The sequence below is a fragment of the Mustelus asterias genome, chromosome 20, assembly GCF_964213995.1.
Source record: "Mustelus asterias chromosome 20, sMusAst1.hap1.1, whole genome shotgun sequence".
Taxonomy (NCBI): Eukaryota; Metazoa; Chordata; class Chondrichthyes; order Carcharhiniformes; family Triakidae; genus Mustelus; species Mustelus asterias.
The window spans coordinates 59,301,445-59,319,294 of record NC_135820.1 but is presented as its reverse complement, the minus strand read 5'-3'; the positions used below and the strand labels follow the sequence as shown (position 1 = coordinate 59,319,294).

General features: G+C 41.2%; 1 protein-coding gene across 2 annotated transcripts in view; it reads right to left on the bottom strand.

Moving 5' to 3' along the window:
• Positions 1 to 15,346: 15,346 nt before the first annotated feature.
• LOC144508565 (microtubule-associated protein RP/EB family member 1-like) overlaps positions 15,347 to 17,850 on the bottom strand; it is a 60,930-nt gene continuing 58,426 nt past the window's right edge. For both annotated transcript variants that reach the window (XM_078236630.1, XM_078236629.1), the window contains one exon: positions 15,347 to 16,538. In XM_078236630.1, the coding sequence (XP_078092756.1) occupies positions 16,479 to 16,538 (60 nt within the window). In that variant the 3' untranslated portion in view covers positions 15,347 to 16,478. The remainder of the gene's footprint in view (positions 16,539 to 17,850) is intronic.

The following is a 17,850-nucleotide window of genomic DNA, read 5'->3' as shown; positions in this document are numbered from 1 at the left end:
CTGGTCTCCTTCTGCACTGTAGGATTCTAAGTTGTAAATCAGTTACTGTCATCCAACTTACTGGCCCACTTCAACCCTGAGAAAGAACTTATTTTAATATGTGACGCTTCCCCATGCGGGGTTGGTGTAGTGCTATCACATTGCTGGAAAGACAGGACGGAGAAGTATGCCTCCAGGACCTTTTCAGATGTGGAGCGAAAATATGTTCATTGAGAAGGAAAGGAAAGGTTTGTCAACTTTTTAAATAATTATCCAACATAATCCCTTACTTGGCCTCTTCAAAGAGGACAAAACAATTCTAACTAGTTGAGCCGAATCTGCTGGAGCCTAACTGTCCACAGTTCTATATTTAAGAAAAACTTGGACGGGTTCATGGATGAGAGGGGTGTGGAGGGATATGGTCCAAGTGCAGGTCAGTGGGACTAGGCATAAAATGGTTCGGCACAGACAAGAAGGGCCAAAAGGCCTGTTTCTGAGCTGTAATTTTCTATGGTTCTATAAGGCTTGGTCCGTGCAGCCATACACCAAGGAGTGGGAGACAAGCTGATTGCTGTCTTTAAGTCACCAGGGCCACCGTGTTGCCTTTTATTTGTAGGTGGCTAGTTTGGCTTTTTTATCTTCCAAGTTCAGGAGTTGGATGCCCGATTGGAGGTGCTTAATTGTCTGTTCCCCTATACTGGAGACTGCAGCTCCCATATCCACCTCCACTTTAAGGGATGACCATTTAATAGTAATTCCACCATTATCAAGCAACTTTTGTTGTTATGGTACGACTCAGTCTGTCTCTGGAAGAGGGGATACCTGCATGGTATGCTCAAGAAAGTCTCGGCTTTCTTATGAGGCAACATGTGTTTTATCTGTTCCTGAAGCATCGCTATGGCTGTATCATTTGAAAGTACTTGCTGTAATCCATCATCTGGCAACTACACCTTTCTGGAGTATGTTCTTTAATAATCTTGGAGTCGGCACTGCCGTTCCGCTAGGTGGCGATGTTAGTGTTCCTATATCAAATGAAGACCTTTAATCCCTGATTGATACAAGCGCTCTCCATTGAGGATTGGTTGCATGAGATCCCTCCCCTTAGTTGGAAGACATTGCTGCCTAATGCCCCTTGCAGCTCCTGAGCCTCTTTTTCCACATTCTCAAGTGACAACGCCATCTTCATGGTTATTTTAAAGTTTAAATTGGGTTCTGCCAACAGCTTCTTTTGGATGGTTAGATCATGTATGCCACATACCAATTTGTCCCATAACATTTCATGAAGAGGTGGTCCAAATTTGCAGTGTTCAGCTAGTTTCAGCAAACTAGCCAAGAATTCAGTGACAGGTTCCTCAGGTGTTCTTCCAGCTATGTTGAAGCAATATCACTGGGGAATTACCAGGGGCTTTGGGCCATAGGGTTTTTTAAAATCAGGGTCCACCAGTTCATTGAAAGGGTTCATTGAGTCAGGGGCATCCAGATAGGCCAGATTTCTCATCACACTAAAAGTTGGGGCTCCACCCTGTTGTTCGCAGTATCACATTTTGCTTTTCCTCTCCTTCAATGTTGTTAGCACGGAAGAATGTAGGGCATGCGTTCAGTGTATTGGGCCCAGTCTTCCCCACTAGTGTCATAGGGCTTGAGTTTCCCAAGAAGAGGCAGAATGGCTTTTTACTACCAGAGCAATTCTTCACGTTCAAAGGTTGTTCAGAAGGAAAGATGGAGGAAAAAATGATTTTTTTCTCCTCATCGCCAATCTAGTAATTCAACCAAACACCAGGTTCCTGTCACCAACCTCTATGTGAAACAAAGGAAAATGCCGCTCCCGCGGCTTACAGTCAGGTAGTCTTCATCTCTGGACCTACAACTCTGGTCCGAGTAAAGTTACAGGCATAAATACTCCTGCTGGCTGCTTTTCACTGGGCAAGCCTTCGCTCGCTCAAAAAGGCAGCTCGTACTCCACAACGCCCACAGATAGATCATTTGATGATCCCCTGTGTCCTTCGTGGTCATCATAATAGATGGTGGCACATTTAAGTTCTGGATATTGAGATGTCTCCTATGCCTGCTTTCATCTCTTAAATGTTTCAGCTGTGGAAGTATGTCCAATCCTATCTCCATCATAAACTTCCCTCCCGTTTTTTACCCTGTATCTGTGTGCTTGGCATAATACACTGTTGATGGTGCGCCCTCCCCTTAAGGCCCAGTCTGGACCTCCTTCCCACCCCCCATCCTATCCCAAAACCCCAATTACTCCTCCTTTTAATCCTCCAGGCCTTCCCTATCGTTCCCATCTGGACCTCTTGCACTTACCTTTTTCTCCGATTCCTGGGACTTAGGCTCATGAAGCTTTGTGCAGTGCCAGTTCTGGTCACTGCAATGGTGTTCCTGAAGGGATCGGAGTTGGCTAGCAGCTCTCCAAGATGGCACTTCCTAACGAGTGAGGGGTAAAAGTCCTGCTTTATGGCCTTCTTCTGCACTGTAGGGATTCTATGATTCTGCCAATCAACACCCGGTTGAGTGTAATATGACAATGGGGCTGTAGGGGTTGGTGGAGATGAGACACTCTAACCACCGCCCATTGACATTCAATGATGTTACCATCACTGAATCCCCCACTGTCAACATCCTTGGGGTTACTATTGACCAGAAACTCAACTGCATAAACACAGTGGCTACAAGAGCAGCTCACCTCCTGACTTCCCAAAGCTTATCCACCATCTACAAGGCACATATCAGGAGTGTGATGGAATACTCCCCATTTGCCTGGATGGGTGCAACTCCAACAACACTTAAGAAGCTTGACACCATTCAGGACAAAGCAGCCCACTTGATTGGCATCACATCTACAAACATCCACTCCCTTAACCACCAACGCTCAGTAGCAGTAGTGTGTGCTATCTACAAGATGCACTGTAGAAATTCACCAAAGATCCTTAGACAGCAGCTTCCAAACCCATGACCACCAACATTTAAAAGGACAAGGGCAGCAGGTACATGGGAACACCACACCTGCAAGTTCCTCTCCAAGCCACTCACCATCCTAACTTGGAAATATATCGTCGTTCCTTCGCAGTCACTGGGCCAAAATCCTTCAATTCCCTTCCTAATGGCATTGTGGGTCAACCCACAGCACATGAACTGCAGGGATTCAAGAAGGCACCACCACCTTCTCAAGGGCAATTAGGGATGGGCAATAAATGCTGGCCAGCCAGCGACGCCAATGTCCCACGAATGAATAAAAAAAATCCTAAAAATTCAGGCCTGTAGAAAAACTCAGTGGGCCTGATTTTACCAAAATGGGCATGCATTTAAATTGACTTAATGAACCGCGCGCCCAACTCTACCGCCAAATCCCACTTTACCGTCTTCTGGCCCGATCCGCGGCCGCGCTGTTACTGACCTGCAAAATAAAAGTCTGAAGTTGCCGCTGCAGCCTCCGAAGAGCGGGGTCAGAGACTGCAACGGCTCTCTGACCCAGGTCATCCTCTGGTCGGTGCGGGAGGGGGGTGGGAGGAGGAGAGGGGGTGTGACGTCTCATCCCCTGGGGGGGGAGGGGGAGGGGGTGTGACATCTCATCCCCTGGGGGTGGGGGAGGGGGTGACGTCTCATCCTCTGGGGGGGGGGGGGGGGGGGGGGCGGGAGGAGAGTGGGTGTGACGTCTCATTCTCTGGTCGGGGGGGGGGTTCCGCTGCCTGTCTGCGGCTGATCCCTCCTGGCACCATCACTGGTACACTACCAGCCATAGATTACTCTTCCCTGCAGGGGCAAGAGAGCGGGAGAGATGGCTGTGGCTGGTAGTGTACCAGTGATGGTGTATCCCTTTACACTGTGGAATCGGCCACTGTGGAATCGGCCGGTTCTGCTTCATCTTCTTAGTGAGGAATCGCTTCATCCTAAGGTTTCGTGGGATGGCATGGCCGCACGTCCACTCCGGCAGGAGGCATCGGCCGCAGACTGGCAGCCGACCCCCCCCCCGACAAGAGGATGATACGTCACACTCCCTCTCCTCCCCCCCCCCCCCGTGGATGATATATCACACCCCCTCTTCCCCCCCCAGGAGATGATCGGTCACACACCCCCACCCCCCGCCGACCAGAGGATGAACGTCAGAGAGCCGCTCTCTCCGCGTTCTGCCTTTTTCTTTTCGAGCCCAGGCGCACTCTGTCAGATTTTTTTCAAAGTGCGCATGCGCAGTTCAGAGCTCCAATCGGTCCGGCAGCGCTAAGCCCCAGCCATGGCGCGGATCGGGCTGGAGCCGGCAAAACGCATGTGGGTACGCTGCAAAGAGGATTCCAGGCGTGGATCTACTTGACACCCAGATCCGGCACTTAGGCTCAACATGATAAAATGCCCCCCAATATATTTTAAAACCCGTTCAACCTCAAGAAAGCCATGCACATTCCAAAAGGGCAGATGGTAAGACAGAGTTAAAATCTGCTGACTGGTCACATACAAGGCCAAATTAGATTTAAAGCTAATGTGTTTTAAATAGAGTTGAAAATAATTCAAACTGTGACAAATATCTTGCATAAAAGCAGAAGTCGGAGAGCCATTACATATTGCATTGGCCAGTGAAGGATGCGCATGGAGAGATTAAAATTAACTCACAAGATAGGGCAGACATTTTAACTGATTTTATGACATCACTCTCAACTCTTGTGGATATTGTTCAATTAACAACAAAGAGTACCATTGTTGATACTAACATTTAAAAAATTGAATTTATCATCTGGGATTAAAAAAAGGAGCCAAAACAAATTAGTTTGCTGGGTCAGATTACAGCCATCCAAGGATGCACCGAGACCAGACATTTGCCTTTTGAACCACTTCCAGTATTAAACAATCTCACAAGTGTTGGACATTATCCTCTTAAAGAGGAACCCATGTTGTTCTGATTTTCAAACGACAAGAACTCAGAACCAGGCCTATTAGTTTTATTGAATCATTGACAAGCACTGCTGCCTCACAGTGCCAGGTACCTGGGTTAAATTCCAGTCTCCGGTCACTGTGTGGAATTTGCCAATGTAATATGTAGTGGTTCTCTGACTTCTGCTTTTATGCAAGATACTTGTCACAGTTTGAATTATTTTCCTCAAGTCTGTTTAAAAAAACAACATTGGCTTTAAATCTAATTTGGCCTTGTATGTGACTAGTCAGCAGATTTTGACTGTCTTACCATTTGCCCTTTTGAAACGTACATGGTTTTATTGAGTTTGAACATGTTTTAAAATATATTCAGTGCAAAAATATATTCAGTGCATCCAGTATCTGCGTGGGTTTCCTCCCACAGTCCAAAGATGTGCTGGTTAGGTTGATTGGCCATGGTAAATTGCCCCTTAGTGTTAGGGGAATTAGCTGGGTAAATACGTGGGGTTCTGGGGACAGGGCCTGGATGGGATTGTTGTCAGTGCAGGCTCAATGGGCCCAATGGCCTCCTTCTGCACTGTAGGCATGATTCTAAGGTGTCAGAAGGGATAATAGGAGATTCTCTCTATAAATCATTTGGGCAGATGCTCAACTTCTGGATTTTAAAAAAAATCAAATTAGTCAGACTATTTTGTTTCTTGCACAGTGAAGAGTAGCATGGTAGACATTAGCCTAGAACCTACAATCTCCAGGTGGTCACACTGGGGACATATCCATGAAAATGTGCTGGGGATACCCCAAGAGGTCACCATGTAAGGACTGCATGAGAATTGCCCAGGAAGTTCAAACTTCCAATGGAAAAGTTAGAAGGAACCACTTCTAACTCCTGGGTAACAATGCTAATGTGTTCCCCATTGCCATAAGCAAGAGGGTTGAGGAAGCCTTTTGAGATTAAGTTACAGACTTCCCTATAAATTCATGAATTTCACAGACTGGCTGGATTGCAGTTTTATGGTTGTGTGGTCTGCAGCCCACTGAGTGATGGAAAACAAGAAGAGATCGAATTATCCAAGTCTGCACCTTAAGCAGAAAATGCTGACTATATCATTCACCACACAGAACATGGGTGGGAGCTTGCACTCAGTTTGAAGACCAAGTTATATGAGGATTTAAGAGAAACTTGAAATATTTGCCTATCTTTGAATGAGACAAAGAAATCGGCAGTGAAATGCTCACAGAGAGATAGTTCTGGAAATAGAAATTACCCAGCTGTAGGAAAAGTTGCCTCCACAAGAAAATGGTATTTAGCCTATATTTTGTCATTAGTCATTTGATACAGTGAGTTTATTAAAACATTGGTCAAACCTTGACTTCTCACTCAGTTCAGCTAATAACTGGAGATTTGGATTTCTCCAAGTTATCAGTCTCAACAAATGCCATAACAGGACTGTAAATAAAAACAAACTACTGCAAGTGAATCTTGATGCAATAAAGGAAATAGACCCACATTTTGCAAATGATATATTGCTTGGATAAATGTAATATATAATGCACATGGACAGGACTAATATCTATAAGAGTACAAAACTTGAGGTTCGTTGAAAGAAACAGATTTCCATGTTAAGGCAGAATTCTCTTAAAGTTTATGACTAAAGCCTTAAAGCAATAAGCAAAACAAATAAGGCACATGGTCAGTGAGGGGAGAGACTTTGGCCTGAGTGAGACAGAGACTGATATATTGGAATTTGGTGCATTTGGGGGAAAGAAGTGCTTTAGGTGAGGTTTACTGCAAGAAATAAAATGTGCTCAGCGGTGGAGGTTCAGCATTGTCAGTATGACGAGCTAGACACCAAATTAAGCAGAACTTCAAAAGTCATAATCTCTGGACTATTACCTGAGCCACGTGCAAATTGACATACAACAAATCAGATTAGGGGAGTGAATGTGTGACTCAAAGACTGGTGTAGGAGAATTGGTTCCAGATAGTGAGGAACTGGCCCAAGTCCTGGGGAAAATAGGATGCACGCTGTTGGGATGGTCTACTCTTGAACCTGCTGGAACAAGTGTCCTTGTGAGCTGCATAATGAGAGAAGTAGAGAGAGTTTTAAACTAAATAATGGGGCAAGGATCAAATTTTGGAAGATGTGACAATTCAAAGAGTGGAGACAAGGCAAAAAAGAAAGGTATTATTACGGGAAATGAAAAACCATGACAGAAAAGGATAGAGAGTACAAACAGTAAATCAAACAGGTGAGACTCAAGGTTATAAAAGGATAAAACAAAAGGCTCTGTATCTGAATGCACAAAGCATTCCAAATAAAGCAGATGACTGAAAGTGCATGTAGAAATAAATAAGTATGATTTGACAGTCATCACAGAGACGTGGCTGCAAGAAGACATAGATTTGGATCTGAATATTGAAGGATACAGGTATTAGTGCAATAGAGAGGGTAACCCAAGTTCAGAAAACCTGGATGTGGAAATGACTTGGGTAAAAATGAGAAATGGTAAAGACAAGACTTATGGCAGTTGTGTACAGGCTTCCTAATAATATCCACATGGTAGCGTGGAGCATAAAGGAAGAAATAATGGGAGCTTGTCAGAAAGGCATGGCAATATTCATAGGCGATTTTAAATTTACATATAGACTGAAAAGTCAGATGGGCAAAGGTTGTCTAGACAAGGAGTTCATAGAGATTTTTGGGATAGGTTCTTAGAAAATCATTTTCTGGAGCCAACCAGAGAGCAGGCTATACTGGTGCTGGTATTGTGCAATGAGATAGGATTAATTAATTATCTCTTGTGAACATGCCCCTAGGTAGCAGCGACTATAATATGGACGAATTTTACATTCAATTTGATGGAGAGAGAAGTGGGTCCAAAACTGATTTTAAACTTAAATATGGGCAATTATGAGGGCATAAAAGCAGAGCTGGCTAAAGTGAATTAAGGGATAGCTTAACAGAAATGGAGTAGTAATCATTTAAGGGGATATTTCAGAATACACAGAATAGATGCATTCCAGTGGCTGAGAAAAATCCAAGAGGCTGACCCACCACCCTTGGTTAACTAGAAAGATTAACAATAGTATCAAACTTAAAGAAAAAGCATATAATTGTGCAAAGATAGGTGGGAGGTGAGATGAATGGACAAAATATAAGAACAGCAGAGGAAACTAAAAGGTTAATAAAGAGTCAAAATTAGAGTACTAGAGCGAGCTAGCCAGAAATATTAACAGATAAAAGTTTCTGTAAAATCTTAAAGAGAAACAAATTATCCAAATTTCTCTTGGCTACTGTAACTTGACAGCAATATTTTCAAACAAGACAAGTACATTTCAACTTCTTCCTCAGTGAATTTAGGCACTAGGTGAATATTCCATGGCAAATCCAAACCTGGAGTTAAATCTGACCCATTGTCAAATCTACCCGCTACCCTCTGTTCACATTATTAATGTCTCCCTATCCAGTTTAGATTTTCTGGCTTCCCCTTTATCTTTACAATTCAAGGCTTTTCTTTCCCTTTACTGTCTGAAATTCAAGTTTTCACATTTTCTTTTTCCTCTTTCTACTTTTTTTCTTTTATCCTCCCCTTAAAAGTTATTTTTATTATTTTTTTTCCATTTCAAGTTGTTTTATGCGCAACTGAATCCTCACAAATTCCATCTGCATTTTACCCAGATTAGTCTTCTTCTACAAGACTCTGATGTTGAGCTAATACTTCAACTATTTTGACTTCCTAGTGCCAACTTATAAACCTATTCTATTTTTGTCTGCTATGGCTTTTTAATTAAGCTTTGTTGACTGTTGCAAGACACTCAAAGATAAATCCTCTCTTTCGAGGAATGTGTGTCGTCAATAGACGTAACAATTTTAAGCTTTCAATAAATACAGCTAAAGTCACTGTTCAATCTTGTTTATTCAAACTCTGACCAAATCCAGTGTACCCGTCTCAGCCTGTGGATTTGAGATCCCAGATAAGTTCTCTATTTGTTATGGTCCCCATAGAGACAAGTAACTCTTAAAAAGTAATTGGAACTTCCAGTAGATAGCTAAAAGGAAGACAAGATTACACGTTTTAAGACTTTTACTGTGACAGACTAAAGTCGCTATTCAGTAAATTCTAAAGCATAAGTGGCTTAGGACAATAAATGACAGAACAAAACATACTCCTTTTACTTTTAGCACAACTGAAAATCCACTTCACGAGTAATTACATTTCCCTTAAATGGATATTCAATTCTCCCAGAACCATTCTGAAGTGATTCTTAGCTCAAGGTTTTACTTGCATTATTTTCCTTTCCCAGCCATACAACTTTTAATCCCAGGGCCATCTTTTGTGGGGAATGTTTTGCCTGGTGATTTTCCCTTTAGCACAAACTATGCAAATATTCCAACCTCACCTCAAATCGTCACAAATTTGATCTTTGAAGTCAGAATGCGAATTTCCAACTATGTTCCTGTGCAGTGGACCAGAAACATTCAGCCCATAACTACTCTCTCTTTTGGATCCTGGCAGACTGTCTGAATGTTGCAGGGATACTTAGAAACCCTTCCCCTCTCAAAACCCATTTCCAAGGCAACATGAAATCACAAGAGCTTTGTATCCTGGTAGAAATGCTGATTAACTATCACGGAGACTTCCAACTTTTATCTTGGAAATATATGGACAGTTTAAAAGTATAACGTTTTACACCTGATATTCTTAACACCTTCCTGGATGTTGGACAGTAGCAGCATAATCATCAAAAACTCAGATGCTGCTGCATTCTCCAAGTATGAACACCTTGCATCTTCTTTCCAGCAAGACAAGCTGGACTTTCCTTTAATCTTTAACAGCCCCCTGTTCATGCCTGTTGTCAGGCAGACTTCTGAATGGGTCACATTTGTTCCTTTAAAGACACAGTCCCAAAATATGCAGTTAGTATAAGTTTGGTTAGGCCTCATTTAGTATACTGACAGCAACAATGTATTTCTATAGCACATTTTATGTAATGAAACATCCCAAGGTGCTACATGGGAATATTACAAAACAAGGCATGACACCAAGCCATGCAAGGAACTATTTGGTTATGATCAAAGGTCAAAGATGTAAGGTTTAAGAAATGTCTTAAAGGAGGACCGAGAGGTAGAGGGCTAGTGTTATAGCAAGAGAATTCCAGATCTTGGTGGAGGTGGCAAGGTAACTGAGGTACAGCTACCAATGATGCAGCAATTCTAATTGGGAATGTACAAGAGGGTAGAATTAAAGGAACATGGATATTTCAATGGGTTGTGCAGTTGAAGGAAATTACAGAGATGGGGAGGGGCATGGCCACGAAGAGATTGGAAAACACGGATGAGTATTTTAAGGTCAAGACATCGTTTGACCTGGAGCCGATGTAGGTCAGCAAGCATAGGAGCGAAGGGAAACGTAACTTGAGGGCAATAAAGTTTTAGATGATTTCAAGTTTACAGAGGGCAAAATGGGGAAAATTAACCAGGTGTGCTTTGGAATAATCAAGTCTAGGGGCTATGAAACCACGGATGAGGCTTTCAACCACAGGGAACCGAGACAGGGGTGAAGTCAAGTGATGCTTTAGAGGTAGAAATAGGTAGTCTCAGTGATAGCATGAATGAGGTCAGAAGCTCATCTCAGGATCGATTGTGACACCAACGTTGTGAGCAGACTGCATTAATTAGACTGCTGTCAGGGAGAAGGATGGGATAGGTATTTAGGAAATGGGAAACATTGTCCAAAAGCAATGGTTTCATTCTTCCCAATATTCAATTTGAAGAAATTTCTGCTCACCCTGTACTGGATTGTCAAGAAGCAATCTGATAATTTAGCAACATCAGAATAAAGAGGTAGAGCTGGGTATTATCAGAAATCTAACGCCATGGCAGCATGTGAATGAGAAATAGGAGGACACCAAGGATAGATCTTTGGGGGACACCAGAAATAACGGTGCAGGGGCAAGAGAAGCCATTGTAAGTGATCCTCTGGCTACAATTAGATATGAAACCAAATGAAAACAGTTCCACCCAGCTGCAAGAAATTGGAGAGGTGTTGGAGGAGGAAACGGTCAAGGAGAAAAGTTTACCTTTGTCACAGTTACATGTCATGTGATTTTGATATGAGCCACTTGTTAAGAGCTGTACTGTGGTAGGGGTGGAACATGGAGTTCTGGGAAAGATGGGAACAGATTTGGGAGGCGACAAGACATTAAAGAGCTGGGGAGGAAAGGAAGGTTGGAGATGGTAGTTTGCAAGAGCTCGGGAGTCAAAGATTTCTTGGGGGGGGGGGGGGGCGGTGGGGGGTGGAAGAGGGACAACACCTGAAGTGGGGGGCGGGGGAGGAGGTTAATATGTGGCTACATAACACAACACATACCAGTTCATGCAACCTAGTCCATTAAGTCTACAGAGAGCTAACCAGATATTCTTATAGTTTTAAAAAATCTCAATGGACAACCAACACTTTCTCATCTCTCCCAGATGGTATTGGTGGATAGTATGCGGTGTTGTGATGCTCAAGGCATTCCAACTTGCATTTCCAACTTACTTTCCTATCTACCCCCATACTCTTTTATTCCCTTGTCAGTTGAAAATCTAATTCAACTTTAAAATATTCAGTGACTCAGTTTCCATTGTTCTGGGGAAGAAAATTCCACATATGGTCAATCCTCAGAAAAACATTCTCTTTATCAGAGTCTTAAATAGGAAACCCGCAATTTTTAAACTGTACCCCACTCCCAGTCAAGTCTCTCCCACAAGGAGAAACATCCTCAAATCATCAAATTCCCTCAGAACCTTATGCTTTACTAAGACAGTGGTTCCCAAACTTTTTTCACTGGGCCGCACTTTCGGAATAAAAATTTGCTCGCGCCACACCGAATTTTTTATTGATAAGAAATACATTCAAAAACAAAAAAAAACAACTCCTAGCAGTGCTTCAGTCATAACATAGAACACAACTACTTTATAATATGATCATGGGACATCCAGAAAGTATAAAACAATCACTTTGGAAAAATATCTAATCCATGTTTAAATGTTTCTTTGATTGTCCTTGAATCTTCCCGCCACACTTGCCATCCTCTCTTGCCACACCAGTGTGGCGCGCCACACCCTTTGGGAACCACTGTACTAAGAGCACCTCTCATTTTTCTAAACCCAATGGATAGAGGTCCAACCTTAGTTCACAAGCCCTTCATCCCAGGAATCAATCGAGAGAATCTGAATTGCTTCATGTGCTATTATATCCTTTTTCAAGTAGGAAGACCTAAACTGTACAGTACTTCAGATGTAGTTTTAATATATTTTTATATTCCACTCCCCTTACAATCAACATTCCATTTGCCTTCTTAGTTATTTGCTGTACCTACATATTAACATTTTCTGATTCATGCTTCAGAACACTAGATCCCTTTGTACCAAAGTTTTGCAATCTCTATTTAAATAATATTTTACTTTGTTGTTCTGCCAAGGTGGGCGACTTCACATTTTCCTACATTATGTAATACCTGCAATTTTTTTTCCTTCACTCAACTTGAATCTGCACTCTTCACTTGACTTTCTTACCTTTGTATTGTTATCCGTTTGCTCTTGTTCTGCCCATCATTTTCATACATTTATAAATTTCAAAGTGGAGTAATTTTTGGGAACGGAGTGGCCACTTGAGCAATCACAGGACAATGATTTTGACAAAAAATAGCCAAAAACTTAACTGAGTGGAAGATTATGTGCACACAGTGCCTGTAGATATAAAACTTCCATTCAGAAAGGAAAGGACAAGATGATGCCCCTGGTTAATACTATTCAGTCTGATGGGTAAATGGTTATCAGTTGATCTGAAAGACGTGCTGGTTAGGTGCATCGGCTATGCCAAATTCTCCCTCAGTGTACCCGAACAGGCACCGGAGTGTGGTGACTAGGGGATTTTCACAGTAACTTCATTGCAGTGTGAATAGAAGCCTACTTGTGACACTAATAAATAAACTTTAAAAAGATGCAGACTTTTATTTTAATCAGCACTAAAGATCACAGGAAGGAAGCTTGGTTTTGAATGATTAGTAGAGATCATTCAGTCTGTTGAGCCTATGCTGCTCTAAGAGCAACCCAGCTGGTCGCACTGCCCCACCTTTTGCCTGTAGCCTGCAAATGTTCTCTAAGTGCTGATCCAATTCCCATTTGAATGCCCTAAATGAATCTGCTTCCATCATAGTCACAGTAAATGCATTGCTGATCCTAACCACTCTAAGTTTTTTCCTCAAGTTGCTGTTGCCAATCACCTTAAATCAATGCCCACTGGAACTTAAGCCCTCCACCGATGGGAAGTTTCCACCTACGGTCTAGGCCCCTCATGATTTTCAACACCCCTATATTTCTCATGTTGCTGCACACAGGACATGACTGATTTCAAACAGCAGCAGGATGTGTCACACAAACTAATGGGAGTTGAAGGGAATTTCAATACATGCCTCAATCGTTAAGAATAAGCTTCAGGATCCAATTGCAATAGTATCACCAAATAGGGGCAGCACAGTGTTAGTACTGCTGCCTCTCAGCGCCAGGGACCCGGGTTCAATTCCTGGCTTGGGTCACTGTGTGGAGTCTGCACGTTCTCCCTGCGTCTGTGTGGGTTTCCTCCCACAGTCCAAAAGACATACTGGTTAGGTGCATTGGCTATGCTAAATTCTCCCTCAACATACCTGAACAGGCGCCGGAATGTGGCGACTAGGGAATTTTCACAGTAACTTCATCGTAGTGGTAATGTAAGCCTACATGTGACTAATAAACTTTTAACTTTAACAATCTGCTGGAATTCCCATTTTATTTCCTATGATTTGGATCTGAGCCCTATCTCACCCAGGATTGCAAAGCCCAATAGTCCCAACAATTGCAGTTGAAATACTTTTAGCCTTCCATAATAAAGTATTAAAAAGCCACATTTTAAAAAAACAATGATCTAGTGAAGATTGATATCAGACCATACTCTTGAAGGAAGAAAATTTATTTGTGCATGGTTCACCATAGAAGTGTCGCATTTCTCCTGCTAGATCTTGGGTTTTATGAATCAAATCAAATTAAGGCAGGATACTCATGGTTTGATAGCTGGAACAGCTGGTACCATAGACAAATGTTACATACCTCAGGTCTCATAATTCTCCAAGGAAATAAACCAAATTTAGAACTCTCCTCCTAGTGAAATAATTTTAAGAACTGCTGCAACATTTACCAAACAATTTGTAAGTTTTCATGTATATTATACATTTATTTCAGCAGCTCAGAATAAAGCCAGCAGAAGCAGCATATTGCTCTTTCACTCATTCAACACATCTACTCGCCATCAGTAATCCATCAGTTTTGAAGCTGATAAGAGGTAAATACTTTTAGAATGTCCAACAGAAGTAACTTTTAATTTCAGCTGCTTTTCTTAAAGTTGAGGAACTGACAGATGTTCTTGCTGGAACCAAAGCTTCCCGAAATGTCAAAATATGTACACAAGTTCACAATTAGAATTTATTCAGAGGTTTTGTTTGAAAAAGTAAACCCCACCTCATTGTAAAATCATAAACTGAAGCGTTTTTATTTATAAATGTCATACTGCAATTTATGGTGAAATGAAGTAGTCTGATGGCCCTCCCTGGATACAAGGGCATGGTCACATATTTCAAGGTTATAGCATTGTTTGCCATCCTTCGATCAGTGCACTTGAGTTTTTCATGTCTCCAGATGATTCCTTGTTTGAACTGGACTTAGGAAAACTTCTTCCATTGATTGAATAACTTTTCGTAAACCACAGGTGGCGAGGATGAGCATCACTGAAGCCAAGTTAGCACCTTAGCTAATGACATATCTCCTTAAGATCTACTCACAAGTTTGGAACACATTTCATATTCTAGTTTTTCTACAATATTACAATACTGTTAAATTTGCTAAGTGTGTTCTGGGAAGTATACAAGATATTTTACACAAAACTTAATTTTGGATTTTAGCAACAAAATGAAGTCCATTTGAGCTATGACTCGAATAAAAACTTGGATAAAGTCAAGCCCTTCAGAATTAGGATAAACAAGATACAGATTATCCAACAGAGCAATATGCAACTTTTATACTTTGCAACAACGATTCTTGATTAAACAAGGTCTCAGAAAAATTGAGGGATATTCAAAACAGACAACATAAGGCTGACTGAACTGTTCTGCGGGAAGTCAGCATGGACTCAACTGGGCTGAAGGCCACCTTCTATAGCATAAATGAATATAACTAAGTGGAGAAGGATCAACTAAGTTGGTAGAAAATTTCTTAAAGTTCTATGTAGGACCACTCCTCCCTCAATTATCCATGGCAAATTCATATTTATTTGATTTAGTTAATCAATTCACCAATCCCAAAACATGACAATGGTTATTATTTTTTGAGGTGGCTTTGACCAAAAACAGAGGAAAATAGCTTGAAAACAAGTCTAAAATCATTACTACACAAAGTAAAACCACAAAATGGTGGCAAGTAAATGACAAACTACATCTCAGATTGGTTTTTAATAATTTTCAATATACAAAAGATGGGCATTTTATTTGTAACACTAAAATAATGGACAGATTTCCAACTAGGAAGGAAATAAGAGGCAGAGAAAAATCATATTTCCATAATGTAGCCTAATTAACCTCCTTTCTGGTTCTAATCTTTACGGAATAAACTATCAACATCAGAACAAATGCAGTGATTAGCTTTAAATATTACAACTGATCGAATTAAATTAGCATTAAACTATTCTTTAGCAATGTTCTACAATTGATCAGAATATTTTAAAAATTATAAATGTACCAACATTTCCAAGACAATTTTTTGAAATATCAAACTTTATTGTTAGTAGAAATTGATTCGAGTAGAAAAACACCCTGTAGTTTTAAGACCAAGTTTGATTTTTCTTACAGCATACTGAAATCTTAGGGCAGTAAAAGGAATAAAGGCCACAGAAGAATTCAGGAAATTTTTTACCGCTGCAGTTACAACCACTTTTGTAGGTTTGTGGGAACTTTTGGCACCACAGCGATTTCCTGCAGTTGATCCAATGTCAATTTCACCATACAAAATTCATGCAAGGTATTTATAGCCAACTCATTTCTTGCACATCAAATGAACTGGCTTGCCACATACACAACATAGTTTGGGACACGCTATAACTATCAACATACAACTGATAATGTATAAAGATCTGAACCATTCTATACACTTTCTGTTACAGTGCAATTTACAGTCATTATCATGCAGTGATCATTCTATCATCAACCTGTTTAACACTGTCCAAGAGCATGTCTGCTTTTAGTAGTGGCAAAAGCATCAAGGTGTTACAACAGCACTCTGAAGGACCTTCGAGAATTTCCACTCCCACACCGCAAATACTGCTCAGATGTAAACGTGTAGAAGCAATCATCGTTAAATATGGACTGAAACTTCTGCAAAGTGCACTTATTTAGAAAGGAGGTACATTTTAATTTTGCTTACACTAACAAAATTACAAACAAAGCTCTTTTGATTTTACAGAAAATAAGAGTGTCTTTTCCTTTGTGGATGTGCACATGCACACATGATTTTTTAAACAAGGTATTCCAATCATGGTTATGCTGCATCCAAGTAATAAGTTTAATACTCTTCTTGTTCTTCTGGTTGTTCATCTGCTACATCTGGCACAGCAAATCCCTCCTGAAACAAAAATATTGAGCATTTATTAAGCAACGTTCAAATTAGGCAGATCAAGTCATATTTGTGTAGGTAAAATAGAAGGGGATCTGAAATTATAGATAGTAGATGTTCATAACTCAGCTTTGGTTATATTTCTCAGAATGCAAACAAGCAATTTGTTGTCTCAGTACCAAACAGCATAAATCCGTGTATTGGAAATGTTGTTACTTCAGGGAATGAAGAGCCAAAAATAAATAAGAATCACAAGCATCAATGCAGATAGTTTCGCTCTTGGAAACAGGAGACTTGCAGCCTAGACTGTCAGACGGGAAAAGGCGGTGAGCAGGATGAAATGCAGGAGGAAGGAGTTAGAAAATGGTTTGATGGAATCACATGATGCAAGTGCAGGAATAATCATATTTCCGCGAGCTCTGGCTCGACTTGCTTTTATGCACGGCTCATAGTCACCCTATCCTGGAGTGTATGCCCTGTGCTACGTCCTTGGAACATTTCTGGGAGAGTATTGATGACAGAATGTCAAAAGAATCCTCAATCAGAAAGAACAGTCTCTGGGTCCGGCGCTCTCAAAAGGCGTTGCAGGACATGACTGCAAACATCAAAGTTATAGAAGATAAACTCTGCGTTTTGACACAGAACATTAATGCTCACTTGGATGAACTGCAGAATATCGGCAAGAGGTTCAGTGGGGCGGAATGTAGAATCTTCATTGTCGAGAGTGCTGCTTCTTTGTTCGAGGCTCAGCTGCAATCCTTAAGAGAATGAGCTGCATGGTAATATCAGATATCCTGACGGATCTTGAAAAATTGGGGCTGGAGGAAGAGTATACATGTGATCCATTTTCCATAGGGAACTGAAGGCTCCGTTAGGACGTGCAACAATCCTGCAGAGGTTTGGCTTTTTTAGAATCCGTGAAAAGCAATGATTCGGAGTCGCGACCTGTAGATACTTGTTAATCCTGGACTGGACTGTAATTATTTCCTTGTGCTGATCCTATACTGTGCTTTTTCATAATGACAGGACAATCCTGTGACTGAGTCACGATGCGAATTTCGCCAAGTATCCTGTTGAGTCACATTCTGCAGTTCACCGTTAATATTAGAATGTATCCCTGTATTTGCAACACTTAATTGATCCTGTTCTATTAATAGGCAAAATCTTTGCTTGATATCTGTTATCCTGATAAATCCAAGGACATTCATTCATCCTTGCCCCTGTAATTTTATTTCTTAATTGATATGTGATATCACATTGATAGGGAAAATTCTGTGAGCCGAAATCCTTGCAGTAAATATTGACTTGAAGTTGTGGGGTG